This window comes from Agelaius phoeniceus, chromosome 8 (assembly GCF_051311805.1).
Source record: "Agelaius phoeniceus isolate bAgePho1 chromosome 8, bAgePho1.hap1, whole genome shotgun sequence".
NCBI lineage: Eukaryota > Metazoa > Chordata > Aves > Passeriformes > Icteridae > Agelaius > Agelaius phoeniceus.
In genome coordinates, this window is record NC_135272.1 from 26,179,146 (window position 1) to 26,206,246 (window position 27,101).

General features: G+C 40.3%; 1 protein-coding gene across 2 annotated transcripts; it reads right to left on the bottom strand.

Annotated features, from left to right (window-relative positions):
• Nucleotides 1-1,795: 1,795 nt before the first annotated feature.
• Nucleotides 1,796-27,101, bottom strand: GIPC2 (GIPC PDZ domain containing family member 2). Of its 2 annotated transcripts, none has more exons than XM_054638420.2 (6): nt 26,755-27,101; nt 19,095-19,280; nt 15,432-15,612; nt 12,058-12,167; nt 11,312-11,393; nt 1,796-3,233 (listed from the first exon to the last, which is right to left on the bottom strand). In XM_054638420.2, the coding sequence occupies exons 1-6, from the start codon at nt 26,992-26,994 to the stop codon at nt 3,079-3,081; spliced, it is 954 nt and encodes a 317-aa protein (XP_054494395.2). In that variant the 5' UTR covers nt 26,995-27,101; the 3' UTR covers nt 1,796-3,078. The 2 variants fall into 2 exon arrangements, with proteins under 2 accessions (XP_054494395.2, XP_077038463.1); XM_077182348.1 differs by lacking the exon at nt 26,755-27,101 and adding an exon at nt 26,294-26,693.

The following is a 27,101-nucleotide window of genomic DNA, read 5'->3' on the forward strand; positions in this document are numbered from 1 at the left end:
ATTTATCTCAAAAAAAGAGACATTAGAAAAATTGTGATGAAAATTATATAAAGAAATAAGAGTGTATGCATTATTCAAATCTGACTAGTAGACACGATTTTCCTAAATAGACTTGATTATATTAATAGCTCTTTGAAGAATAGCTGTATGAATAGAGTTGCATAAAATCAGGTTTAACTGAAGCATAATTTGGCATATTAAAAGTGTCACAAAGATGTACCTGTAATTTGCAAAATTTGTTCCTTTAAAAGTGTAAAATATTCATCGCTCATCACATGTTTTAAATTATGAGCTCAGAACTTTATGAACACCAGATTTCATTAAATCCCCTTGTTGCATCTAAAGACTACCTAACGACTCTGCAAAAATAGAAAAAAATAGAGCTGTGTTTTCCATTGTCTTGAACATGGCAGTAAGTCTGGAAGCAAAGGCACAAATTGCATCTGTCTGCCAGCTCCCTGCTGGCCCTGCACCAAATTATAAAAATAAGGAATCAGGCACTTTCAGAACAGCTGAGTTTGGGCTGAGTTACTGTTCTGGGCTGTTCCACCAATATTCACCTCCACGTGCAGCACACACTAACAAGATGTTTATAGATAGCCCCACTCTGATCAGCACTTAGATAGAGCTGATGCCTTAGAATTAGTTTGTCTAACTAACCTGGGAGACTTTTGTAGTGACATTTAATGAAATTTTCACTGTACAAAGCATTAGTGTCATTATTGGCTAGGTTTTAAAGGCTGTATTTTATTAGTAAAACAATGTTAATTTGCTACACAAATCACTACAAAGAGAGAGAAGTATTTACCATGCTTTATAAGGCAGTGTGATTCTCATTTGACAATATATTCATGCATAGATGGAAAATGCAAATAATCTACCAAATTAGATAGTGGTACCTGTCTAATATGCTGAAAGTATTGAGTGCTTTGAGAACACTGAAAAAGTAAGATATATTGACATGCTTTATTGCAGTAAATGCTAGTAAAATTGCAATCACTATTTAAATCTTAGGCCTGAAATAAACTCCACAGAAATAGGCCACTGTGACAAGAGGCAGCTCTCTGTAGAATTTGAGCTTCAGAGATTATATTTATCTTACTATTTTATCAGTGTAATGAGACAAATTATTCCCTGAGTATAAATTGATTGAACATTAATTTCTCAAAATAAAATGACTGGCCAAAACACAAGGGGTTCTCTACTACAGGCAACATTTTGTGTATTATCCATAGTACTTTTTGTCTTTTTTAAAAGGAATTCTTCATTTTAATACATTTTATAACCAGTGGCATGTTGGTAACACTAATGTACATAAACACGTCCACAAAATTTGACATTTGAGTTTTATGATTCGAAACCAACAAGGAATTCTTGGCATTTCCTTTTTGCTTTTCACCTAGAAGTTTAAAGAACAAATTATATGCCCCACAACACTTTAACCCCTCATTACCATGAGTAAATCAGCTAAAGTAACCTGCACAAGACAGAGAGTGTGCTCCACTGCAACAGAAGATTGTGGGCTCAGACTTGCAATTATTGAAAAAGAAGAAATGCTCAAACTCCTTTTGCAGAGTAATACATCCTTGAGGGCCCAAATGAGCAATGGGATGTACAAAATTTTACCATCTGCTTAGAGTTACTTCAATTTTATTTCCAAGTTTTACAGAAATTTGCTGAAGTGGAGTTTAGAATCCTTCCTCAAGAACCTAGTAATGAGAACAAGAACCTGTTCTCTCAATGATACTTCAAAGTGTCACAGATTCAGACAAAAAAACCACTGACAGAGAACATGTAAAGTTATTGGCATAATCTTTATTTTAAAGAGATCTCTGCAATTCAGTGAAAGACATTTTCTTTACGTAGTGATTTAGAAAAAAACTTTGTAGTAATTATTACTTTATATTCTTATGCAAATATAAAAATAATAAAAAGATATGACACCTTCCCAGGCCAGAACCCACATTCTCATTCAATTTCATTTGCAATAATCTCAGATTTATAAGTAAAAAATTAGTAGTCAAAATAAACATTTATGTACAACATAATTGGAAAACCTAATATCTAAGATTAGTTTAACATATTTTTCAGGATCTAGGCATGCACTCTCATCCAAACTAAAATTCTTAGTGACTTTACAATAATATCTTTTGGGTTTGAACACCTTCAATGTCTCTCTTGTGTTGCCATGTTGAAAAAACACGCAGACAAGAGGGGAACTCCATGGGATTTCAAGAAATCATTTAGCATATGCAAAGATCAATTAAGCACTTAGTGATACACTGCAGTCTCCAGTGCATTAATATTAATGCATTATTCAAATGCATTAATATTAATCAAAATTAACATTTATTTCTTTCTATGCAGTTCCTATTGCAATATTATGGCATCTGAATAAAGCAGCAGCTTCCTGGTTTAAGCATTTCTACTCTACTTATCTCAGTAATAACCCAGACAGAGCATATTATGACTCAAATGCAAGCAAGCCTTTCTCATCCAAAAATCTTAGTTTTCATGTTTCAGAGGAAATTTTTTTTTCCCTGAATATAGGTTCTAAAGAAACAGGGTAGCTTCTTCCCAGCTTTGCCTACAGTAAAAACAATGTCCAGGCCAAACTGTGAGAAAACATAAGGCTTTAGGTTAAGACATAGGAACAGCAGAAAACCAGGGAACTGCAGCATGAAGCTAGGTAGTTTCTCAACAGCTTTATAAACCTCTCTAAGAGACAAAATAATCCCAACTCCCAGTTGCATATGTCTAACACTTTTCAGAACATTGGTATCAAAGTGTATGTACAATAAAAATTACCTAATTTTCATAAAATTCCTGTATAAATATATCACCTTGACACTCTCCTCACAGTGACTTCTATACATAAATTAAATGTTTTAAATTGCAGTTGTCAGAAGTTTGGGGTTACCTTCATTTATATTAGAAACCTTCCTTTGCAAAGGAAAATCTCAGGTCAGAATACTTGTGCAAAGCACTCTGAATTCACATCAATACAATTACTACCATTCTGATGTATTTGTAAATCACTTTGTATTTTCAAAGAGGGGATGATAAACTGCACAGTTCTCATTCCAGTCGTCCTTGCTTAGCATCACCTATTGCTCCCCATACATCAAATACAAACTCATCTGGAAATGCAAAGTCTCCAAGAGTTTCATCCAAGGCCACTGCAAATTCATCTGGGTTTTTCTTGTCTCTTCCAGCTTCCACAATTGTTGCAGCTAAAAAGCAGCAAAACAAAAGAATGTAATTATCATGAAAGTGACAGCTAACACACAGGGCAAAGATAGGGATGGATGGGATTTGGGATGTCTATTTTCAACAGCTGGTGAGGTCAGCTTAGGGAGATGCAAAGTCTACCAGGTGAATTTAGGATTCAAGAGGAAATTATGCACTTAAAGTTCCTGCTTATGACTCTAGAAAATGAAAAAGTTATTTCTGAAAATCTCAGCCAGGTGGGTCAAATTGTGCAGAACGAAGAGAAAGGCTTTGCTGCTGTGCACAAGAAACTGGAGCCACCAAGGAACCTCTTGGCATCCAGGAGAATGAAAGCAGAGGAGGGATACAATGGAGTTAAACTGTGATACCTTGTATGCCAACACTGTCCAGCATTTTCTCTTATTTACCACAGAAGTATCAGAATTTATCAAGTGCCAGAGCACACTTTAGAAACGGCTACACTGGAGCTGCAGCTTAGGATTGACTCCTTAGTTGCTGTGATCATCCCTCACCTTTTGCCACTGCAGTTTCTCAGACTCTAGGAGAACATAGAAGTCTATCCCAAACACTGGATGCTGACAACCCATGGGTATTAGAGCAAATGAAAACATCTCTTGATCATGACACCTGCACCTTCATGAAGGGTGAAAAGAGTCAGCACAGAATTTTCTCCTGGTTAAGCTGGGCCCAGAGAACCACTGGCAGCAGGCTACCATGGTTTGAGGGCAGAATGCTCTGTGAGACACATTCAGCACAAACAGCACTGCTGAATACAGTTTATTTTCTGAGCTGTATCTGCTGCACAGCCTCTCTTCACAGGAAAATGATGGTATAGTACAATAGATAAAACATCGAAGTCTGCTTCATTTTGTGATTACTTTACACCCCTGCCTTAAACTGCTTGGTGTCCTCCATCTTTTGTTAAACATCAAATACACACCACTTTCTTCACAAGCATATCAAATTCAAGTGTCAAAGTGAAGGATTTGATAGCTTCTAGCCTTTTCTTAGAGAAATGTCCAAATGTAAAACACATAATATAGTGCCTGAGGAAAGGAAGGAAGTTTTGAAGCCACAGAAAAACATCTTTACTGGGACAGTCTGCCATCTACCACCTGCATTGTATTGAATCAACACGGCAAAATCTCTCAGATAAAAATAAAAATAAACATTCCCTGCTCTGAAGTTCTACTAAATTTAATTAGTATTGTTTTGTTGACCTAAAACTCAGCTCAACTTTATTGACAGTTACGAACTTCTGGCAAACAGCACTTGCTGTGGTGCAAACATGTAACAAGCTGTAAGCAAGCGTGAGCCATATTCCACATTGTAAATGTCAACAACAGTAACTCTGAGGAAACTTGATGTTTTGGTTTTGTGTTCAGCTGTGAGGCTCCACTCCCAGTGTGTCAAACAACACAAAGCTGTCCAAGGAAAATTTATGTAAATCTTGACAAGTAAACTGCTGTGATGGAGACAGTTCAAGTGTCCCCAGCTTCCTTCCCAGGCACCACTAGTGGTTCTCAAGGACCCTCAAGGCCCTGCCAGAAGAAACCCTATCCCCATTGCACTGATTCTCTCTGTGTCCCCTGTGAAGTTCCTCAGACTGTGACTCAGACAAGTCTGGATGGGAAATGAGCATTAAAAAGGGGACTCGTTCCTGGTAAGTGGAACACAAGGATTTGCTCTATAACACCACTCTATATTCCCTGACAATGGGGCACAAGAAGGTACTTACAGGGAAGCAAGCCTGGAGATAATGAAGTGAAGGGTATAACAGAAACTTCACAGATTTCTGGATATGAAGCAGGATGTAAACTTACTTTTTATAGACCCTGGGAGAAGGGTGGAGATAAAAGAGCTGTGCAAGGTGGAGTAAGAGCAAACACGTCAAGAGATGTTACAGCAGATATTTAGAAATCAAAAGAGTAAGGATCTAGACAAATGTTCAAGCAGGGTGGGAGCAGGAATGTAGCCATTTTTAAGACAAATTGGCCAAGAGTTATGGAAGAACCATATGACACAGACAGCACCAATAAAACAAGACAACAAGGCATTATATCACAATCCCTCTGCCCTGGCTGAAGCTTCAGAATTGCACATAACAAACTGTCATTAAGAGAAAGTGTAATTTCAAACACAACTTTCGTTAAAGACTGATCTTCCCAGATAACTAAATAGACTCTAAAAAACTGATTTATTATAGATTTACAAAACTTGAAAACAAAATCCACTAAAAACTTTGCGGATCAACTTTCCGCAAAAACTTTGCGGATCAACCCAATCAAGCAAGAATCAGAACATCGCCGCGCCAAAGCAGCATCAAAAAAACCCCCATTTTCACCTGTACTAAGAGTGACCAGCCCTGCAGGGCACATTTAACGCGGTATATTTACTGAGGCACAGCGGCATTCCCAGCCCCACCTGCTGCCGGAGCCAGGCTCCCTGGCAGCCGGGGCGCTGCGGCAGCGCGGTGCTGACCTCCAGCGCCGCCCGCCCGCACTGCCGGGGCATCCCCGCACTGCCGGAGCATCCCCGCCCGCACTGCCGGGGCATCCCCGCACTGCCAGAGCATCCCCGCACTGCCGGGGCATCCCCGCCCGCACTGCCAGAGCATCCCCGCACTGCCGGAGCATCCCCGCCCGCACTGCCGGAGCATCCCCGCACTGCCGGAGCATCCCCGCACTGCCGGGGCATCCCCGCACTGCTGGGGCATCCCCGCACTGCCAGAGCATCCCCGCCCGCACTGCCGGGGCATCCCCGCCCGCACTGCCGGGGCATCCCCACACTGCCGGAGCATCCCCGCACTGCCGGAGCATCCCCGCACTGCCGGGGCATCCCCGCCCGCACTGCCGGGGCATCCCCGCACTGCCGGGGCATCCCCGCACTGCCGGGGCATCCCCGCCCGCACTGCCGGGGCATCCCCGCCCGCACTGCCGGAGCATCCCCGCACTGCCGCCGGCATCCCCGAGCACAGCGGCACCGCCGGGCCCTGCCACAGCCCCGAGCCCCCAGCACTGCCCTCCTGCGGGCCAGCTGTCCTGCCAGCCCCTGAGCTCAGCCCCCATTCCCTGCCTGACGCCCCAGGCAGCTGCCACAGCCGCGGGACGGCGCTCCCAGGGCGGCAGAACGCGCCCGGTCGCGCAGTGACATTCGCGGAATGGATGCGGAATTCCCAGGGCAAATCAAAGCCCGCTGACTGCCAAGGCATTCAGCAGATACTTGCCAGCTTGAAGAAAACTTTGCTGGTTCTCAGAGGGTGACAGCTTAGTGCCAAATTGTCTCCACTCCCCTCCCTTTTCCCCACTGCTTCTTGTAATCATTTATTGTGCAGCTCTTACAGGAATTTTATTCCAATAGAATATTTCTCCACAGTCAAAAGAGCCTCAATTGTTTTCAGATTTTCCTTTTTTTCAGTTCACTTCAGGCAATGTTAGTGTCTGATTAATTTTTACATAAAATGTGAAAAGTTCAGCAATCTTAAAAGTGTTGAAAGAAATTAAAGTCTCATCAACTTTAACTGAGAAGTTAATGTCAAGCTTCCCAGAACATGCACAAAGTAATATGTTGACTTTTCAAATATAGTTCCTTTAAAATAACCTCAATGATCTTTCACAAAATCCTTATTTTCATTTTTAATGGACACATGGGGCACAAGCCATGGAAGCTAACTTCTGCCTGCCATTCTTATTATCTACCTTACCTAGTGGTTTTGCTACCTATATCCTATACTGTAACTTCTGAAAAAGCTTTTTTTAGAAGTCCTGACAGGAGCCTCAAAATTTATTTAGCTGTAAACTTCTAATGCCATTAGAAGTTTTGCCTTCATCAAAAGGTAACAAATATTATTGTTCTGTCCCGTCACTCTAAAGCAGAAAATAAAACGTGTTATTGCAGTTTTCAGTATTTAACATTACTTGGTTTAAGTTTCATGTTGAACATTGTCAGATCTGGTACTCAATAACTATTAGAAATATTTCTGCTCGTTCCTTTTTCTTAAGTACTAATTCTTCTTGAAGTTTATTTTGTTTAACAGGACTTGCTGCCCTTCCTTTTATCAAAAAACTCCCATTATTCTTTCAGAATAAATGAACACTGTAAACAATATACTCCTGGATGTATGCAATAAAATCCTTTGGGAAAGGAAGGAGAATACAACAGATTCAGGAAGAATATCACTTCAGTTAAAGCATTTAGAGATAAAAACATCTATTGAATATTGATGGGTTGGATTTGCGAGCCAAGAGAAAAAGCTTGGGTAACAAAAAAGGTTTAAACCCGTTAAGATATTTTGACTTGATGGTAAGTTTGAAAAATGAAGTCAAAAATGGAGAAGTAGAGTCCAATTTTTTTAAACAGAAAAGACAGACTATGCAAGGATATTTCAGCCTGATCTCAGTGGTAGAAGATGATGAGACAGATTATCTCTTGTGTGATCACATAGCATGGACAGGACAAACAGGGGGTCAGGCCCAGCCAGCATGGGTTTAGGAAAGGCAGGTCCTGCCTGACCAACCAGATCTCCTTTTATGAGCAGGTGAGCCACCCACAGGATGAGGGAAAGGCTGTGGATGTGCCTACCTGGAATTCAGTAAAGCCTTGGACACTGTTCCCCACACCTTTCTCCCAGAGGAGCTGGCAGCCCATGACTGCACCAGGGGATGTTCAGCTTGGACATCAGGAAAAATTTCCTCACAGAAAGGGTGGTTAACATTGAATAGCCTGCACAGGGAAGTGGTGGAGTCACCACAGCTGGAAGTACCCAAGATATGACTGGGTGTGACACTTAGTCCATGTTTAGTTGGCATGGCGTTGTTTGGTCTCGGTGATATTGGAGCTCTTTTCCAACCCTAATGACACTGATACGTCATGCTTGATAACATTATAGAGAGCAACAGAAAGGAAACAATCATCCAAAAGCAGAAAAACAGAACAAAGGGGAACAAAATATTGGTGGATGAAGCCAAAAGGTGCTAAAAAATGTGGACAGGAAGCCCTTTTGCCATCATTTACCATTGGTAGCATTCTGGGGTTGGATCCGGGCTTCCTCACACCCAGAATTTTTGGGATTAAATACAGTCCATAGCACTTAAAAAAAAAAAAATGCCAATATTTTTAACTAGCACTGTTTTCTGAGTTGGTCCTATTAATCAACTGCTCAAATTCCTTTACCAGAAAGCATTCATAGAATTTAAAATAACCTGAATTATCTCTCGGCTGTGTATTTATGTTTTAAAGAATACTGAAGTCAAACCTTGCCTCAATTTCTAATATGCCCATAAAATGGCTGAAGAATACATTTCCAGAGCCAACTGTCCCTTCTCTGGATTACATACAGTTTTCAGTACAAAGGGGTAAGGAAGTAAAAAGGTAAAAGTGCATCCAAAAGCAGGTATGTAAATCTCAATAGCATTTAGATCTCTGAAAAGAAAAATAAAAAACTGTGCCAGAAAAAGTGCATGCATTTTCTTTAACAATTTCCAAGTATTTTGGTCCAGCCTAGGGATTTGTGTGTAGATTTAGTCAGCTATTCTTGAAACTGTCAAGATACTTAACAAAGCAAAAATTAAGGGCTTTATCTCACCTTTAATTGTGTCTGCAATTTAACATTAGTTTTTCCTTCCTTTCTTTCTAACTTATGTCTTAAAACTGGGGCACTGTTTCAGAATTCAATCACACCATGGAAGTGTCATTTTAATGGAGATGAAAGAGTAACATTAACTGACATCCAAAGATTCTGACAAACAGAAGTGCATGGAAGTGAGCAATGATTGAAATCTTAATCACTTGTCAGCTGCACTTTGTGATGACTTGCATTTTCAACTAATCTGGCTTGAGTAATGAGAGAAATTTCGAGCTAAGCGGTGATTGGCATTCTCTGAATGAATCTTTTCCTCATATTTCATTTTCATGGGTGACTGATCACATCCAGTATGTGAAAAACTGACATGTGTTAATTGAACAGATTTGTGACAGGTGATTAGCTCTCCTTTCCTAAAGAATCCTTGAGCTGTTTCATTGTTTTGAAATGGTGAAGTTGGGGGATTTGAGTCATCAACACTGGTTGTTGACTCTTAGATTTGAACTTCAGGATACGGCTTCAAAGGTGCAAACTAAAGCTGCATGAACCCTATAGTCTTTGATTTCTGACAGCTTCTCTTGGTTTCACTACCTTTTGGGGAGGAAAAGAAGAGGTGAGGGACAAAACAACCACCCAGCTGTGAAGAAAAGAGCCTCTCTATGAACAAAGACCTCTTCCTTCTTTGAGTATTCTTTTAAGGCTTTTTTTTTTAAGTTTCCAAACTACATACTGAAAGATGAAGGGCATTAGATCTTTTGAGGGGAAAAAAAATTCCAGGAATTCATGGGAAAACTCTACCAGGTGCTTGGCTATTAACTCAACCATATGTGTTGAAAGCTGAACTTCTCAGTCTACTGTGCAAGAGCCATCCTGTTTACAGTACTGAGAGCCAAAAATACAGGGAACACCAGTTCCCACAGGACTGTTCCCATGGACACCAGAAGCAGAGCACCCACAGCTGCTTATTCCTGTAGGGCAAGGAGCCTGGGGACCTTGGAAGTAACCTGCAAGGACAGGAGCTTCCAGAAGCCCAGCCTGAGCCAGGACTGCAACAGCTGCAGGACAAAAACAGCTCCCAGAGGGACAGCTGGCAGGGCACTCAGAGCTTTGAAGCCTGAGCCAGACTGAGGCACACACAGAGGTTGCAGAATGAGATGGGACATGGAATCCTCCCTAACCTAAACATGGCTCAGCAGCACACAGGCCTCTCCATTGCATGGCAGCAGCATCACATATTAGAGCTGCTGGGAACAGAAATGTTGAGAACTTCTAGATTCCCGGCAACTGGAAAGTTTAGATAAAACCTACAAAACAGAACTCAAGTTTTGGGCAGCTCTGCCCTCTCTTCTATGCCAGGAAGCCCAATTCTGCCTTACACTGAAGGACAAATACTGTTTTACCTACATTTTTTCCTGTGAGAAAACTAGTGGAATCTGCCAAACAGATGCTTGCTGGTAGGAGCACCCAACAGAGCCTTTTGGCTATTGAGATAACCACCTTTTGTTCCCACTCCTCTGTGCTAGCTGCTTCTGCTGCCCCTCCAGCCCTGATGCTTCCCCTCTGCAGCTTCATGCCAGACCTATTTTCTCTTCTGCTTTGCCTTTTCCACTTCTCTCTCATGAAAGGTTTCTTTTCAAGATCACTTTCCATTTAGCCTATTCTTTCCTTTTTCTTGGCTGGTTCTTTTAAGATATTACCATAATAATAAATACCTTCCTCTTTGTCTCAGTACCAGCAGTTCCACAAGATCCTAGGAGGATTACAGCAGCCAGAGCAGGCTACAACAGCTAGACTGCAGCTTCTTCCCACACAAATAGAAATTCCTATTTAGTTGTTGTCAGAATAACAAAGAAAAGCAACAGCTGCAAGGACAAGTTTGGTGCATCTTTAAGGAACTTATGACACTGGAGTTACATAGTTTCTTTCATCATAAATCAATGATTCTTATAACTAGTAAATATTCTGTAAGTTTTCTCATGTTCATCAGAACACAGGTTTTAGAGATTTTGATAAATTTGTGTAATTATTCTGTCAGTTGCCTTGCTAAATAGTTGCTTGTTCACTGATGAAGATCTCAGGTTCAGACCTTAGCAATCAACTTTGATGGGTCTATGCCAAGGGGCAAAAAAGCAAATAAACATTCTTATCCTTAAGAATTCTTAACCATGGCACACACAAGACCCACTAGAAAATATATGCCAGAAAGAATGCAGTGGTGACAGTTACAGCAAACAACTAAAAAATGCATGCAACAGTGTATAGCTAATGTGCAGAAAGAATAGAGGATTGATTGAGTAATTACAGCATAAGGATTGAAGTGGGAGGGGGATTCTTTTATCAGAAAAACACATTTGTAGAAATACAGGCAAGTTTTTGAGACTGCAGGCTGGACAAATTTTGTTTCACTTAGATCCAGAGACTAAAGTATTCAATAAATGTTAGACTACAGAAAATGAGAAATTATTTACTCTTGTAGTAATGTGTCTGCTAAAAACTCACCTAATTCAGTATCTCTTATGCCCATGTATGTTTCAAGAAGCTCATCCACTTTTTTAATTGCTTTTTCTTCAACTTCAGTTGGCTTTGTTGGAATAAAGGGAGAGAAGAGCAAAAGTATTATTATATCCATGCAGATTTCAAAATAGCCAGCAATGTGCCAGTGATTATCCTTACTCCCATCTTGGCCCCCTAGACTTACAAAATCTACAGATAAAACACACTCTTCTCACAAACATGAGCTTTCCTCCTAATATCAAGCCACACAGCTCATGCATTCAAACTGAACAGGGGCCTTATATCTCCTGACAATACAGATCTCCACCAAATCCTCATCAGCTTTAGAAGAGCCCAGAATTAATAATATTCATTCATCAAACTCTAATCCTGGTTTTGCACAAATTCATGTCAATGTATCTAATCAGCCTCTCCTAACAACAACCCTTTCACCAACCCTGTACACTTCAGAGTCAGAACAAATTCTTCACAACCATCCCATCTCTCCCCACCCCGTCCTCCCTTCCCTCTTTTAAGCATCCCTTGGTCCAATCTAAATTCATTCGTGTAGTCCATGACATCTAAATCTGGGGTTTGTGCTTCAGGTTCTTCAGCCCCATCCTATCCCTGCTAGTCATCAACTTTAGTTGTTCTCTTCAGTCCCACAAGCTTTGTAACATTCAGTTTTTCCTTCCTACTTATCAGCCTTGGGGAAGAATAAATCAGCAGCTGAGGGGCATTCCACACCATACCATCTCCTCCACAGTAGCAGGGCCTTTGGCTCTCAGGCGAAGTGTTTCTCTCCCTTTGGAGATTTTAGCCTCTGACAGAGTTCTGCCTTTGGACCTTGGCTCCAGCCTTTCTAAAGACAAAACAAATCCAACAAAAATAAAATATCAGCCAAAACTACATATACAGTACAGCAGAATATGAGGTATCTGTTTTAGTTATTACAGTTTCTTCACATTTAGCCTAATTGAGATCTAGACTATGTAAAAATCTAATTACAAATTAACTATTCTAAGGATAGCTTTGCTGACAATTTCTTGTCTTCAAATTGTAAGATCTGCTCAACTGCACTGAGACTAGAACAATTGACCAATATATCTAAACAGGCCTATGGCATTCATTTGATATACGTACCTTGTGTAATTTTATTTCCCTATTCTACAGAGAAGCATTTATACCTTTAAATTAGATAGCAGCTGAAGTCACTGGCCAACTGCTGATTTATTTGGATCTTCACAGACAGAACACATAGCAGGTTTAGTACTGCAACTTTTCTGTTTTTCACTGATGCAATGGTGCAAACACTGCTGCTAAGCAGGTGATGATGATGAGCCACACTGAGCTGAGTTAACAATCTGCTTATCAGCACTCACAGAGCTGGAGTGGCCATAAGCAGATCTGCAGGTTTTCCACTGGTTTCACCAAAATCATTTCACAGCTGATAAATCTCCACGAAGAGCATCTGGTTTACACTGTGTCCTTTACCTGAATTCAGCCTTTCTTGTTTCATCCTGGGTAAGGGCAGGCCAGTGAGTAGATGGAGCACAGAATCATTTAAGATTTGGGTTTCTTGTTTCGGGATGCAATTTTATATTCAAGAGTGGCAAGGATTTAATTTACGTACTGACATGGGAATTACACAGTGAATCTGGAAAGTGCTAGAAGAGAGGAGACAATTCTGCAGAACTGCTTTTATTTGTCCTGTTTTGTCTAACAGATTATTCCTCCTCTTAATAGCAGGACTTTCTAATAAGCTCTTATTGAAGGGAATACTTTAACGTGTTATATTAATTTTGCTCAGATAGATTTCAGCTCATCATTCTAGCATAAGTGGTCACAAATCCAGATTATTATGCTGAACAGTATGATTGAAAAGTAAATTTTATTAGCTTTCATGATACAAATAGGTATGTCAAAGTCTCATACATATCCTTAGGATCAACACTTTTTCTTTATCCTTTTATTGCTTCAAGGACAGTTTAAAACATCCTTTAGATTGTCATCATTTCTGCTAGACTTGTTTCAAAAAGTCATTCCTGATAAAAAACCCCATATTTTTCAAATTCTGTCACCATTATCACCTTAGAACTCATGATTTGAGATAACCTTCATTTGCAGTACTTTAGACCAAAACACTCTGGCTATCACTAAACTATTTTTCATGTTCACATAATTAAAATGCAGAGTTTGTGTTATGCTGCCTTTACTTTGTTTCTGTTCATTTTTCACAATTCACAGACACTTGTGACTGGTACAAATCTTTTATTCTGTGCTACAAGCCTTGCCTAGGGGAGCTGAGACAGCCTGTGTGTATATGGTAGAAGGATGTCCAACCAGTAAATTATGCTTATTTCACATTTCACTGAGAGGAAGAAAAATAAAAATAATTTCACACAGAGGTTTGTCTCTTATTTCTGTACCCTCACCATATGCTGTTGAAATTAACAGGAATTCAGCACCTACTTGTTGAGCAGGATCTGGATCTTGTCTGTCATCTCCTCTGGGGCTATTCTTAGTGCTTAAGCTGCAGCTTAAGCATTATCTTTGTGCCTGAAGCCTAACTGTACCAAAGGCTAAAGGCAGGATGTTTTAACCTACTGAGCACTGCAACTTGCAAGTTAATTTCTGTAGGGTAAAAAATAATGCGCATATTCCAAAAATCTGCCCACAAAGCTCTGGTGCCTCTTAAATCAATGGCAGAAAAAAGGTATTGCCATGAAATTAGTGCATTTTCTCCTCTACATCACAGGCAGACTAAAAGGTATCTTAGTCACCTGACTAAAGTAAAAACTACTAAATTATGGCTGAAGTCATCCATCAAATGCTGATTTACCCTGCTCTTTACAAACAGACTGTGTAACACTTCTAGCACTGAACACAGATTACAGGCCCATATTAAAAAGAGGTATTGCTGCATTACTAATTGTGATGGACAACATATGCAATTCTTTAGCATAATGTATAACATACACATTTACTTAACAGCAGTACCAACTAACATGCAAACACATTAGAGATCAACTCATAACTCCCTTTCTTCACAGAAGCACCAAAAGCAAAAAAAAAAAAAAAAATCTTTCCTTTTCTCTCATTTTCAATTTCTGCTACTATTCTGACACCAAGTGTCAAGACTGGTGTATGACAGTAGCTGTAAACTACTAACACATAAAGAAATTTAAAAAACAAACATTAAAATTTTTTGCTGCTGTAGTGAGGACAGTGATATTGAATTGACTGTTACTGCAGGTGTGCAGAAGGCCTCATATAGATTTGTGATTTAGCATTATTTTGAAGTTTTTATTACAGGAAAATGTTACATGGTTTGGGGAGAGGATCCAAAAATTGAGATAATAAAATTTGTAACTCGGTCTCTATTTTGACTGTCTGAGCAAAACTTCCCTTTTTTGTTTGTTTGTTTTCTACATTGATAAGAGTTTATATATACAAGAATTAACAGTAGGCATGCATTCCTCCTATTTAAGCAGCACTTCTCATAGCATGCAGGTGGCAAGCAAAGACAGAGCTTTGCAATTCTGCTTTCTTGCAATTCTGAGTACAGCTGCTGCATGACTGGAGATCCACAAAAGGCTGGGGAGGGGGAGAGGGAGAACAGGCAGGCAGCAAAGGAGGTGCTCTGGGGAACCCCAGACAGTGCCTGCTGCAGACTCCTTCTGCATTAGAGAGCACAGACCCCAATAAAGGGTACAGAAATAGAAAAGTCTGACACACAGAACAACAGGGGTTATGTATCAACAGAGGAAAAAAGGAGTTTTGAGGATCAGGACATTAATGAAGTGATCCATGCTTTAAAACTGTACCTATGAAACGATTCCTGTTCTAATTTTGCAACATCACGTAGGCAAAAGAGACTGACTAAGGCTCAGGTGAGGTAACCCACACTAGGATGACTGCTGGAGAAAGCAAGATGGAAGACAATCCATTCATCAATCTTCCACTTCAAAGAAAAAAACTAAATGTACCTTCCTGTAGTAGTTATGTTACCACAGGTGGACACCTGGCTGCTTTCTGAAAACACACCCACAATGTAATGCAAGGATGGGTGGGATTTTACTATCAAAGTGTTTTACTGAACAAGGTGGACAGTCAGGTCACTCACCAAATGCTTTCAAAGGCTCTACCAGCTCCAGCTTAAACTTCTGACCTTTCTCCAGATCTTTTAGCATTTTGGCAACTTCATAATGCCGACACTCTGACACATTTTTCCCATTTATGGTCTCTATGTGATCACCCACGCAGACAGTTTTGGTTTGGTCCATAATGCTGCCTTCTTTGATTCGCTATTTTGAAAAAAAAAAAACAAACCACCACCAGAATTAGAAACATTTCTTTAAAAGGTGATTGTTTTTAAGAGGTGACACCACCAAGTTTCAAGAATGTCAGTTAACAATATCAATATTACTGAGCTTATTATTCCAGCAGTGTGTTTTGTCTATAAGATTATCATAAAACATATTTTGAAAAGCATTATTTTTCAAACAAAGTGTTTTAATAAGCATTGAATATACAATCAGGGAAAAAAAGAATGCAACCACACTTTAGAAATAAGGAATTCTGAATAACCTACTATTTTTGTGCTTTAAAACTGTTTACAGACATCTCAGTACTGTGAATGGTTATTCAAGTTTTTGGGGGTTTCCTATTTAATAGCTTGACAAGCATAGGAACCAAATTTTTCTCTTCTCAAGTTTAGTCCAGGGACTTAGTAAAAAATTACATACTGTAAAGGGCTGATCTTAATAAGACCCATCCTAAGTGCTGAAACTACTGTTCTCTTCATTAAGAACAGTAGTTTTCTTAATGAAACTACTCACAGTAGTATAAATACTGTAAGCTGTATATTAAAGGATATCCTCTGAAATAATAAAGAAAATTACTTTAACTGCCATCTCATGGAAAATACAAATAGTCTAGAGGTCATAACAGAAGTTACAGCTTTTATGAAGTGTAAAAAGTATGGGGAAAAGTATGGGGAAAAACCTTTAAAATATCTCTATGATTTACCACACTTTAAATTTCAGTGATTCTGTTTCTTGTTGTTACATGCAGCCATATTGGTTCATCGTGTGCATACATCCCTTAAGCCATTATTATATTTCTATTGAATAGACAAGCCATGACATAGTAAAATACCTTTTATTTTGCAGATACAAATTTCATTCTAACGCGTTCCTGCATAACAATCTTTTCAACAAGGACTGCCGTGGTTCAGCTGACTGTGTGTGAGATCACAGTGAGCCAAGGCAGATGAACACCTGCCCCCTCCCACTGGAGCAGCCAGCCTGGCTGCGAGCGCTCCGGGAGCTGCTCCTGGCCCACACATGAGCCTCCATCCGAGAGGCAGTGGGAAGTGTGAGAGTGCTCACTGCCATACACTGCACTGCCATCGTTCTAAGCTTCAGGCTGAGTTTAACTCTTTCTGGCCCTAAACAGAAGCCTGGTGGTGAATGTGGATGTGGGTATCGTACACACCAAAAACCAAATGTGCCAAAAGAGTTCCTGTTACCAGGACTCAAAAACTGTCCCACACAGCTTCAATCAATGTTTAGTCTATGTCAAATATTCATTTAGCTTTTCTTCTTAGCACTTGGATCCACACACTAAAACTGTTGAAATAATATTCACTGGCTGTTATTTGTGTCACTTTTTATCATCACTCCAAGTTAACTGACTGAGACAGTCAAGCTACACTGTTACAGTAATTAAGATGCAATTGCCTGTATTTCAAGTGCTCTACAGTCCATTGAGAAGCTATGAGGATCTATATTTCCCATGAAATGCCTACTCCATTTGATAATGTCTCCTTGTACACCACTCAGTCATACTTCAAGTTCTACTGCTGTTCTTTGAATGCTAATTTGACTCCATAATACCTTTTCCCACCTGCCTGTGTACCCCAAAACCAAATTTGTGAAAGCAGAATGACACCAGGTTTTGTTCTTAGTAAGGCAAAACAAGATTAAATTTCACAGGAAAAAGCCCTGCAGTTCAGTGTCAGGTTTAAAATTGGTTGGGTTACCACATCAAACCTAGAAACTTCCATGTTATTCAAAATGCAGTAAAATAACTACAACCCATAGCAACCTTCAACAACCTGCCAATCAGTAAATTCAGTATTAATTTTTAATTAAGAATGGGACACAGCCCAATTTTTTATGTATATAAGCAAAAAAAGAAAAAATCAATAAAACTTTAGAGACAGTCTCTGCTTAGTCATTTACCTAGACAACAAAGTAATAAAAAAGATGCAGCCTTTACTTTTGTATATATGTGTATATATATAGATCAGTATTTTCTATGCTGATTTAAAAGATCCATTAGCTAAATCTGCAACAACAACAAACAAAGTATGCTCCTAGAAACTCCTTAAAACTTCACCTTCATTCCCATGAAGACCGCATCATTTTCATTACAATGCTTGTTATTAGACCAGCACAAGGAAAAATAATATATATTTGCTCAGAGGACTTTTACACAATTTACTGGAAGTTACAGCTTGTCTGGCTAACGTTGTGAGGGTTTTCCAGTGTGCTCCAATTGTGCAGTAGTCTATGTGAGGGCTGTTCTCTCTGCCTGTTACCAAGCAAGCACAAAGGGAGTGTCACTGCACAGGGCTGCACTCGTGAACGCTGCTCACTGAAGCATTGCTTCAATGCCTTCTTTTAAAATGCCACATAAGCAGCAGCATGACTGAATGTTATGGGCTGTATAGATGCCACCACTAGAAATTCACAGTTCCTTATAAACATAAAAGTTAGGATATGATTTTGCCAAAATGCTTAGCGAAACCTTTATTGCATCTTGACTTTCACAAATGTGACCTCAGTCCCATTTTTCCACAACAAAGACAAGCAAACCGATTTCTAAACCATGTCTTGTTTTATAGCCATGGTAGCTAAGGAATGAACAGAAAATACAACCTCTCCATACAAAAGCTCTCTTTACAGTGAGAACAACGATTGGGGCAGCAGTAATCAAAGATAATTGTTAATGCCTCACTAATAATGGGTAACTGGAGTATATAAGAGCAAAGAATCTCAAAAAGGCAGAAAATATGATTAAGGTTCCTAATACCTAGTCTAGCAAGAAGGGCAGCATCATTTCATAAGCCTCTACTTGTCTCAAAAACATACTGCCTCTAGGTCACATAGAAGAGGAGAAGGAAAGCAATTATGATTAATATACTGAGTATGTTACTGCCCATACTTGCTACTCAAGCTCATTGTGGTAAATTGTGGTAATCCACATCCTTGTAATTCACCCTGTCTAAGGCAACAATACAGGAAAGCTGAAAAACCACTGTACTTGCCCCTACTCTTGTGCAGCACAAAGGCTTCTGCCCTAGGAACAGCCAAAGACTGAAAGAACATGATCTCATTATCACATGAGCGACAGAAGTTCTATAAGCATCTAATAAATGACATCAGAAAATCAGTTTAAAACAGGAGGGGGCAGATGCAAGCAGTATCTAACACCTACCACCTCAGGGTAGCTCAGGAGATACAATGGTCTCATTGTAAAACTGATACATGTTACAGAAGCAATGAACAAATGAACTGATTTTGAATGACATGCAGTACAGATTAGCTGAACTAATTTTGAATTATGTACCTAAAGAAAAGCAACTTTATTCTTTACTTACCATATATATGATAATAAAAGATTTTATAAAGGATCTAAAGGATCATGAAACCAATAATTAACCAATTATTGTAACAGGAGCTTCTATAGAACAAAGTATTTCACTGGTAATTAAGTTTACCTTTATAAAGGCACAGCCAGTTCCATTGTCTGTAATGGTAAGTCCCAGCATATCATCAGTTTTAAGAATTTCCACTTCTTTTCGCTGTCCTTTCACATGGGCAAATATGAAATCTTCAAGGCCAATTTGTGCACCTAAGAGCTTGTCCATATCAACTTTATGAGTGTTCAAAGTGCAAAACATGATCTGTGCAGAGGGAAAGCAAACACATTAACAGTGCATTAGGCTTGGTGAGCTTGATAGGAAGCATGAGAGCTTATAAAACGAGAGCACAGTTCAGGCCCTGTGACAGGTCCAGAGCTTAAGTGATCCCCCTTCTTCTCCAGCTATACCAGGAGAAGGAATAGTCTCCATCCACAAACAACAGAAAGCATCAGTAGCTCAAAGTGCAGGGCAGGAAACACAGGAAAGAGACCTGGCTGTGTGAGCAGCCTCTCCAGGCCTATCTCAGCACACCAGCCCTGAGAGAGGCATCTGGAGCTGGTACAGCTTGCACCAGGCCAGAGTAAGCAAACTGAAGAGCCAGCACCCACCTCAAATTCCACCTGATCCAAAGATCACTAGGGACTACTTTAAAACTTGGTTAGATGAAAGCAGTTTAATGGGAAGAAAAAAAAAAAAAAGAGAGCTTATCAAAACAAGAGTCATGAGAGAGCATGAAATGCTTTGTATTGCCCCATGTGTTCCCTCATTGTCTCCCATGGGCTTCCTTAGTTCCTACTCTTCCCCAGCATGAGCTGGGGTCATCCCTGTTCCAGTAAAAGAAGGGCTTAACAAAAAGGTCAAATTGCTTCCTTATAAATCAGCTTTTCTGAGGGATTTCCCTTCAGTGCTGGATATCAGGCAGTCCTTTTTCTCCCTACACTCATGCCAGCTCTTCAGCAGGGAGGTTTCTTGTCCTGGCCAGAGGCAGGGTGAGAGCAATCCATCTGCAGTGCCTGAGAACAGAGATGCTTCTGCCCACCAGGAGCTGCTGAAGGAACCTGGCCAAGCCCAGCACACCCCTCACAGCCACAGTAATGACAGGTGCCCAAGCCTTTCCAAGCTGCAGCAGGAGAGGAGTGAGGGCCAAGGGAAGCACGGAGAGCACAGGGCAGCAGCCAAACCAGAGACTCTGTGCTCCAAGAGAAACTTGGGGAATCCCTAAAATCTACTTCACTGAGGCAAACACATGGGGTTTCCACACCAGAACACTACACATGCCCTTTTCTTTCCTTCTGGCATCACTGGATGAGAGCAGAAAAATTGAAATGACAGTCACCAACCTGTTTACACTGATTCCAGGTCAAATGAAGAGTGGATACTTTTACTAATGCATTTCACAGAGAGCATTCAAGTTTCTGGAGCTTTTTAGGACTTAGATTCTGTAACTATGGGGGTTTTAATCTTAAAAGACTGAAAGTTAATGGAGAGATTGTATTTCTTGATAGAGGTCTTGTTTAGTTGCTGTTTTAAAAACAAAACAAACAAACCCCCCCCACCAAACAGCCTTACTTCAATGGCTACTTGCTTATCTCATCTAATCCATCAAACACCCACTGCAATCTAACACCTTATTTAACAATGAAAGTTGTAACAGCACACCCTTAACAGACATTAGTTTTATTTGCTCAGGTAATGCAAAGGTTTTTAGTTAAACAATACTCCAGAAACAACACCTAGAGAAATTAATCTGGTTTTAAGTAAAAAATTGAATATAATAATAATGATAATAATAATCTCTAATGACAAGCTCTTTTTTAAAATAAAAAAATTAAAAACAGATGATATCAAGTTCACACACACATTTTCAGCTCTCTCAAGCTACATAACTTTGCCAGTTTAAAATGGTAACTCAGCTCTCTGTTCATTGTTCCTGTGATGAATAACAAGCACTGTTTTTACATTTTAGACATTAGCATCCTTCATCTGACCTTGTCAAACAGACAATCTAGTAAATACTGTCACACCTTTGAATAGATAAAATTGGCAACAGAGCAGAAATGTGATATTTAGAAACTTGATCCAGAGTTTCTCTTTATAGATCTTCATCTGGATGGCATTCCTACTACAGCCTATAAGTCTGCAGAATTTTTTGTGAGTCAGTTCTGTGTTAGCCACAAGGCTGAGAGAGCATCAGCTAGTCAAAAATAAAAACTTAAATCATTCTTCATCCTCTTTAGTGAACAACTGCTTTTTCTCAGAAGAGATATATGCAAAGAGTAATGTACTAAAGATGTATCTACCCAGAAAGATATACCACTACACCATCTACCAGTTATAGCATAGCTTTATTTGTACACAACTGAGACCTATTGATTCAAAAATGGCATTTTTTCATAGATTTTACATAAGTTTAATATTGGTACCTAATGCCAGATTATATACTTGAATACTTAAACAACAGGTTTCCACTCACTCAAACTTTTGCATATTTTTAATAGTACTTTTCTTATTCAAAAATGAAACAAGAAAAAAATTCAATGTGCAATTCTCATGGTTAAGACTTTTCTGTCCTTACCCTAAACCTTCATAGGCATTTGGTCTCTAACTCACTATACCAATTCTGTGAATATTTCTTGCCAACTTTAGCAAGATATTATAAATCAGAACTGTTACATCAGTCACAAAGTATCTAGGATACCTCCTTCACCAAGAGTTATCATCTTCTGCAGCACTCAGAGGAAGGAAATTCCATGTTGCTGGACATTAGGGGCTTATTCTGAGCTTTATAAAATAGATTTGTCCAATAAGATTACTAACAGATCATTCCCTGCACCCATATTTTCAATTGGAAGAGAACAGATTAGCCAACAAAACCAGGGCTATATAAAGAAATATAAACATGTGTTATGTAAAGAAATGGTATTAGCTAAGAAAAAGAGGGTTACATGATGTGTTATATAAAGTATGTATGCAGTACCATATTGCATGCTCTATACATTAATTGTACTCTCATCTTCCATATTGAGCTGACACCTTGAGAAGAACTCAAAAATGAGTTGGTTGATAGATTACATACTCAGAAGCTATTGAAAATGTATTAAAAATCTCAGATAACTTTACAGAGATCGTAATAACTTTCTGTTTAAGAGGTAGGGAAGTGAGAATTTTAATTCTGATCAAGATGTAACACCCACTGACATATTTCCCTATATATGTAGATGTCATCATATCAAGAAATCACCAACGCATTTTCTCTGTATTACTCACTTTATCTTCCCCAAGGAAAATGTGAGAGCCTTGACCAGCTTCAGCAACAGGAAGAGAGTAACCAGCTCCTCCAAGTTCTAGTGTGCTTTTGGTATTGTCAGATATTCAGCCTGCTCAATACATTTAAAGGCTTATAAAATAAGCATTCAGTGTTTTGCTGTTTGTTTTAGATTTGGTTGGGGTTTTGTTTTCTTTCGGTTTTTGGTCTTTTTATACACAAGTATTACAGTGTAATACAGTGTACACAAGTAATTACAGTGTAAATTTTTCCATCCAATTATTTCCATACTAATATTTCAAATACTTTCACAAGCATCACATGCAATATGGGTGTGACATTTAAGCATTGCTTAGGGAAACAGCAAGCAAACAATTCTTGCCATAGGGTTGGGAGGAGGTGTTTTGTAGGGAGTGTTAAGTTTGCTCATTTAAAGTATTCAATCTGTAGGCGTGATTGTGAGCAATTCCTTTCAACAGATAAGCTTAACAATAAAACTTTCAACATTTTGGTGATGAGGATTTCACAAGCTAACCCTTTTCTCTAAAACACACTTCAGAATTTTTATTATTAAAAGGGCAGTTTTGTTCAGAAAGACAAGTTTCAGCAGTGGCTTATTTGTCAGCAGTCTTTCATAAAAGTTTAAACTGAACAGGTTTAAATCAAATAGTTCTATGAAAGTTTAATGTGGCACAGCCTCACCGAATACTTGACTGTTGAACATGAGGAGGCAAGGCCTGTGCAACTACAGCCCACACAAAGCTCAGCAGCTGAACTCCTGCTACTGGAAGAGAAAGAGGGAGCTGCATTTCTGCCCTTACTGCTGCCACAAAGGTCTCTCCTCTCCTCAATTACCCTTGCAATGCAAAATTCCTTCCACTGTGAAAGAAACCCCAACCTCCAAGGGCTCTGGACACACACAGCCATCGAGCATCAAGTTTAGTTCACCAGCCCCACCACATTTCACCTTTCAAAGCAAACAAAATAATCAAAAGGCAAATTGCAAGTAGGCAAACTAGAAGTCCTCACAGTTTCTATGGGTTCCCTTCTCGTCTGATCAAGAAATAGCCCTGCTACAGCTGGACTTTAATATCCACGGTCTCAGTGCCTGATTAGCCACTCTGAATACTTTAAAGCCCTACCATGTGCTCTCACAGGAGCACACCACCACCAAATGCCTTAACAGACCCACATTGTCCTTCAGCCAGTGCTCATTTATTTATCATACAGGCTGCACTCAGCACTTTCACCCTCATGGGGAACATTCCCTGCTACATTCCCAATAGTCAGAGTAGTAATCCTAAAAGGCCAAAGCTACACATAAATACTTTTTCCAACTATTTTTCCTACTTCAACCTCCATAGAAAAAATAAGTGAAGATATTTCTATTATTTATGCAAACAGAAACATACACGTAACTGTGTGTGGGTTGTGTTTTTAGTTGAGTTGCATCTATCTATCTTTTTTTTAGCTCTGTGCTTTCTTGTTGAAAGCTTGTTGAAGTAATCAAGTAAAATGTGATGTACCTCAAACAACACTCATAATAATGATGCTGGAAATTATAAAACTTACTTTTTTAATTTAACTTTAGTAAGGGGTTTGTTCTCCTTTGCCCAGGGGGAGGGAAATTGAAGTTTCTCTTTACGAGACTCTTCACCGGGGTTTAAAATTTAATTTTAACATTCACAGATTGGAAGTAACCAGAAGGTACACAAGAGATAAGAGATTATCAACCATTACCCCCCAACATCAACCCCTGGTGAGGCCTGAGATACCTGGTCTGGGAAAAGACTGATGAGAGAGCTGAAGTATGAGGACCAACTTAGCATTGAAGGCAAAGGGATCAATAACCAAACTAATTTAAGACCAGTGAACAAGAATTTCTTTGGGTTTTGTCTGTACTTTTTTTTCCTGCAGTTTTGGTGTCAATGACACAGGCAATGTATTGCTAGAAGCCATATTCACTCCTCTTCCCTGGTGAAAGAACAATCACCTTGGACAGAGAAAAGCAGAAATGCTGGATGTGGTAAAAGTCAGAGAGGTAGGCAGAAAGGGAGGCTTCTGCCTACCCCTCAGCTCAAAAGGGGTAAGAGATATATAAAATACCTAGAAGAAAGGATGAGTACAGGAAAAGCCTCAGAAAGCAGCTGTTATGTCTCACTCCTTCATAGAGAGCCAGCAAACATACATCCCCTTTGAAGCTGTACCCATCCTGTCCCTATCCTCCCCTGCTCATGATCCAGGTCTGCACAGAAGTTTCTGTCAGTGTCTGTCCAACAAATACTGTGTTTTATGTAAGCTTCTGTCACTGTTGACAGTCAATCACAGAACCTGGAATGGATTCTCCAGCAGAAACTGAACTCAGCTGGTCCCGGGAGGTGTGATCCAAAGAGGAAAAGAAGTGCTTTAAGCATGTGGAGTCAAAAGGAAGAGTGACAGATTACAAGTACAGCTCATTCAGAATGGTATTAAAACACTTAGGCAGGAATTTATCCAAGAATCCATACTGCTGCCTGCCCTGCAGTAACCTCACATACCATACTAAATGTATTCACTTCTGCAAAAGGCATCTGAATGCTCTCAGCACAGAGCTGAGCTCTGCCCCTCCACTCCCCCCCAGTATTTTCCAGCCCAGCCACTGCAGGGTGGAGATCCCTGTGATAGGACCTGTTTCCAAAGGCTGTCACGTGTGGGTATCACACTGCCTGCAGGCTTCAGCAGAGCTGGGTCACTGAAACTTTCCTAGACAGGTAACACCTACAAATGGCATTTGAGTACCTGAGCGTCCTGCAGTCTGCTGAGATGTAGCTTCTGGCATTATTCTTTACTATCTAGTTACTAGACTATCTGTCCAAAAGCAGTTTTAATGAATAGATAATACAATTTAAAATAAATTCTAATAATTTCACATTTCTTGGCTGTTCACTGATCTATCCTGTCTCTATGCAAAAATCTGTTGCATGACTCTATGGCCTGAATTCTTCACTCTGTTATGCCACCTTTACACCAGGAAATATTTTTGTTCACTGTTTTCACATCATACAACCTTCTTAAAGCCAAATGAATTTCTGGAGTGGAAGATTTTAAATTCAGTGCCTCCAGCAATAATTCTCCATCCATTTTTAGCAATAAGCCACATTAAAAAAAATTAAAAGGATGGAACACTAGGGAGAAAAAGGAAATAAGAAACTTCTCCAGTCTGGCACATGGCTGGCAATATATGCCTATATATGTCGTGCTTCCTCTAAAACCTCTGAGGGTGTAAGATTATACATCTAGCAGGAGAAACAGGAGCACACCATTCATACCAAATTAAATTTCACTGTGAAAGCTGTTCTTTCTCAAGTCAGTGGAGCCAAAAGTTCAACAGTGAAAGGAAGAAAACTAAAATAGAAGACAATCTGGTGATTATGAGAACTTGAGAATACAAGGTATAACTGAGATGGAACAGAACAAAAGGGAAACAGCAGCTCAGGATGAAAAGAAAACAAAGGAGCAGAAAGTCAGAAAGCAGCTGGGAAGGTCTGGGACACTAATGCATTGCTTCTTAATTACTTAATGCAACAGTGACTGATTCAACTGTATTCACTGCTACTGCCACTTTCCCTTTACAATTTACTATTTGAAATGCTACGTCAGGCCACAGCAAACTCAGAACAAAGCCTGTAGTAGTAGTCTTTACAACTTTTTCAAAAGTCATCTACAAAGAAGAAAACAAGTAAAGCTGTACAGCCACACGTAGGCATAATGAAATGTTAGCCCTCTGTTTCAACTTGCCACTCGGAGGTTAAGGTTCAAAGAACCACATAGGAAGAACTTGATATGGCCACTACCTTTTAACTAAGAGAAAACAATGCATTTACAAACACAAATGAATCATTATCCAAACAAATGTTTAGAACATGGCTCAGAAAAAAAAGATCAAAAAGGCAGCAGAGCTTAAAAAGGAATCCTGTTACAGACTTAAATTTAACTCCATTGGAACAGTGAACACTTTAAAAATAATTACCTGATAAAGCAGAAAACTTTCCGAACATCACTTTCGGCCGAAATTTTAAAATGCAGTACGATTCAGGGCATTTATACCACACGCCCTCCCCTTCCAATGCCTTCATTCTGGGTATTTAGCCTCATAAATCCGTTGTCCCTTTTTTAGCCAGAATGAAGCAGTGCCTAAGAGCTGTCTCAAACAGCAGCTGGCAACAGGTTGACCGAGACCCTGGAGTTTTGGTCAAGAGGACCATTGTTTTTACCGTGGAAAAGTTAAACGCAGCCACATTTATGCCATTTCCCGCACGGTAACGCGGATTTGGAATAGCCAAGGGGAGAGATTTTTCTCCCAAGCACTGTAAAGCAGTCCCGTCCACACGAGCCCGTGCAGAGGCCGGGGCAGGGCGGTGGAACAGCCCCGGCGCCCGCTGGCGCCCCCGGAGGCCCGGCGGGACGGGGCCGCGGCGGTGCCGGCCCTACCTGGGCGGGGTGGATGCCGAAGGCCGCTGCGATGCGGGCGTACAGCTCGCGGGCGCTGCCGAAGCCCTCCACGCGGCCCGTGGGGCTGCCGTGCGCCAGCTGCGTGTGGAACTGCAGCCGCGCCGCGCTGGCCGACGGCGCCGGGGCCGCCGCGGGGGCCGGGGCCGCCGCCTCGCTCTCCACCAGCTTGAAGGTCTCCTTGGACTTGTCCTTCTTCTTGTGTCTCAGCCCCAGCGGCATCTTCCGCGCCGGCCCCGGGCTCCTGCGGCCACCGCCGCCCGCGCTGGACTCTGCCCCCGGCGCGGCGCCGCCCCGGCCCCGCGGCCATCGCGGCCGCCAGGTGCGGC

Excerpts from the sequence above, each read along its gene's own strand:
- GIPC2 (XM_054638420.2), bottom strand. The coding sequence starts at position 26,994 with ATGCCGCTGGGGCTGAGACACAAGAAGAAGGACAAGTCCAAGGAGACC. Across the intron at positions 19,281-26,754 it reads TCGGCATCCACCCCGCCCAG|ATCATGTTTTGCACTTTGAA; the intron begins GTAGGGCCGGCA and ends CCCTCTGCACAG. Across the intron at positions 15,613-19,094 it reads CTGGCTGTGCCTTTATAAAG|CGAATCAAAGAAGGCAGCAT; the intron begins GTAAACTTAATT and ends TTTTCAAAATAG.